This window comes from Astyanax mexicanus, chromosome 17 (assembly GCF_023375975.1).
Source record: "Astyanax mexicanus isolate ESR-SI-001 chromosome 17, AstMex3_surface, whole genome shotgun sequence".
NCBI classification, from domain to species: Eukaryota; Metazoa; Chordata; class Actinopteri; order Characiformes; family Acestrorhamphidae; genus Astyanax; species Astyanax mexicanus.
The window spans coordinates 24514992-24517679 of NC_064424.1; the positions used below are offsets into that span (position 1 = coordinate 24514992).

The 2688-nt window shown below is 34.9% G+C and overlaps 1 protein-coding gene across 1 annotated transcript; it reads left to right on the forward strand.

Annotated features, from left to right (window-relative positions):
• Positions 1-1556: 1556 nt before the first annotated feature.
• On the forward strand, positions 1557-2210 carry LOC125782472 (fibronectin type III domain-containing protein 11-like). Its single transcript, XM_049466670.1, has one exon. It carries the CDS (start codon positions 1557-1559, stop codon positions 2208-2210), a length of 654 nt encoding a protein of 217 aa, XP_049322627.1.
• Positions 2211-2688: the final 478 nt, after the last annotated feature.

Here is a 2688-nt window from a genome sequence, read left to right on the forward strand (position 1 = left end):
TGGCGCACAGGAAATATTTGCCAAATCCTCTCTGCCTTTAGCTTTACAGCTTGTTATTCTGCCATTGACTTATTCGGTGTTTGTAAATCTTCTTGGGGTGTCGTCTTTTTGGGACTTTTGGGACATATTTTGACCTGTGTCTGATATCTGCAGTTATATGGAACTTGTCCAGCATTATTTGGCTCACTCCTTTGTGGAACATGAAGCTTGAAATGTCTTGCTGGTGGTTGGAGCAGACGTCTACATACATTTTACCAAGCCTTTACTAGCCCATTCAAACCTAAAATGGCCATTATATTTATATATATGTTTATATATATATATATATATATATATATATATATATATATATATATATATATATATATATATATATATATATTGCTGTTTTGAATGTTAAATATTTCAGGACCGTGTTTTTTTTCTGAAATAAAACTACACACACACACACACACTAATTATAGGTATATGTTTCAGAAAAATTAACATTGTTGTTTTATTTTATAAACTATGGACAACTTTTCTCCCAAATTTCAAATAAAAATATTGTCATTTAGATCATTTATTTGCAGAAAATGAGAAATGTCTGAAATAACAAAAATGATGCAGAGCTTTCAGAACTCAAAATAATGCAAAGAAAACAAGTTATAAAGTTTTAAGTGTTCAGAAATCAATATGTGTTGGAATAACCCTGTTTTTTAATCACAGTTTTCATGCATGTTTCTTGGCATGTTCTCTTCCACCACTGTGCCAATTTTTTAGGCACTGTGAATAAACAATGTAATGGTGGCTGTGGTGGCAGTGTATTTGATTCTCTCTCTAAGGCTACATTCACACAGCAACTAAAAGTGGCCCAAATTACATATTTTGCCTCATATACAGAGATATGAAACAGTTTGGGCACCACTGATCATTTTTATAATTTTCCTTTATAGATCATTGGTTGTTCGGATCAGCAATTTCAGTTAAATATATCATATAGCAGATGAACACAGTGATATTTGAGAAGTGAAATGAAGTTTATAGGATTTACAGAAAGTTTGCAATAATCCTTTAAACTAAATTAGCCAAGTGGTTTTGTGTTTGAATAAACAGGTTTAATAGACTTAAGACTTAATAAGCAGAAGTCATTATTGAAAAATGACATTTTCAGTCACCTCTGCTGCCAGATAATTACCTTGTTTTTTTTTTACATGTATTTTCTTGTATATTTTCTTCAGTATATTTAATTACAGTTTGTTTGATTGGAATTGCTATCTAAAAGCTATGACATATCTCATTTTATATTAACAATGTATTTTAATCATTTTGATATACATTTACGGAGAAAGTACTGTAATTTCTGTATTGTGTTCATTAATGCATTATTTTTAAAATGAGAGGATATGAATTTTTGCTATGTACAGAAATACTCCTGTAGACAATACAGGAGTATTTCTTTTAAACAAATGTAATGTGCAGATCAGATCCGCACTTACTTCAACAAGCAGGAATTATTCCGTAGGTGCTCCTTCTACATCGAAATCAAAGGCAAGTATTTGGAAACACAAACCACCATGTCTGTCCCTGTGCAGAACCTTGACCCACAGAGGTTTATGCGGGTGAAATGTGACGCCAAGTCCCAAGTGAGAGTGCAACTGGCCTATCAGACAGAGCTCCTCAAAAAGCTTGTCAGGAGCAAGGAAGAGATAGCAGTCATTGCTGACAAAATCCATCATGGATACGTTGTTCGTGAAGAAGACGACATTGACCGTAAAATGTCAGAACTTCAGGACACTGCTGCAGAGTTTGAAAACTCCCTGTTGCTTGGTCCTGTCCACAACCGTCACAAGCTCATCTTCGAGGCCACAGAGGCTGTAGTAGTTCCGCGGCTTACTTTGGAACTAAAACTCAAGAAGCCAGTGATCTTTGCGAGAGACCTCTGTGTCGTGTTATCGAAAGTCGCCTACCTGTACTGTAGAATTGAGGAGCAGGAGCAGGAGCAGGACGAGCCAGACGAAGAGTTCCAGATCCAATACAAGGTCCAAAATTCAGAAATCCCTGATGCAAGCAACCAGTCGATCGTCTGTGCGTTTTACAGAGCAGTAATTATACGTAATTTGATTCCGGGCAAATTATATGAATTTACCATCAATAGGGTGAACCCCTGCTACCTGGTCTACAGCAAGTGGACTGATACCATCTGGTGTACAACCTCACCTGATTGCTAAAGGTGGCGGTGTTTGTAACACCCAGCTGATCATATGTATTCTGTCAATTTTAAATAAAGTTTAACACTGCAGATGTGAATATGTGTTGATTCATTTCAGTGAGATAAATTCAAATAGATAAAAGCACCGGGTGCTCAGAGTGCTCCATCAGACTGCTGTAAAATGCTGTATCTGTATCTACTGAAGTATTATTTTATATTTTATATTATATATTGTAATATGAGGAGTAAAAGTAAAAAGTCTTCTCCTGTAAAATATAGATAGAAGTATAGATATACTTAAGTAACGAAGTATTTGTACTTTATAATTTAACACCTCCGAACTTATTTTCAGGGTTCATACACTCTTTCGTGCCTTTCCCATGCCTTCAAGGCAAATATTCATGACCATACGATTTTTAAAACATCAGTGCAGACATGGACAATAAAACCAAAGATTAACTAAAACTATAATTAAAATAGTTTATAGTAGGTCTAAA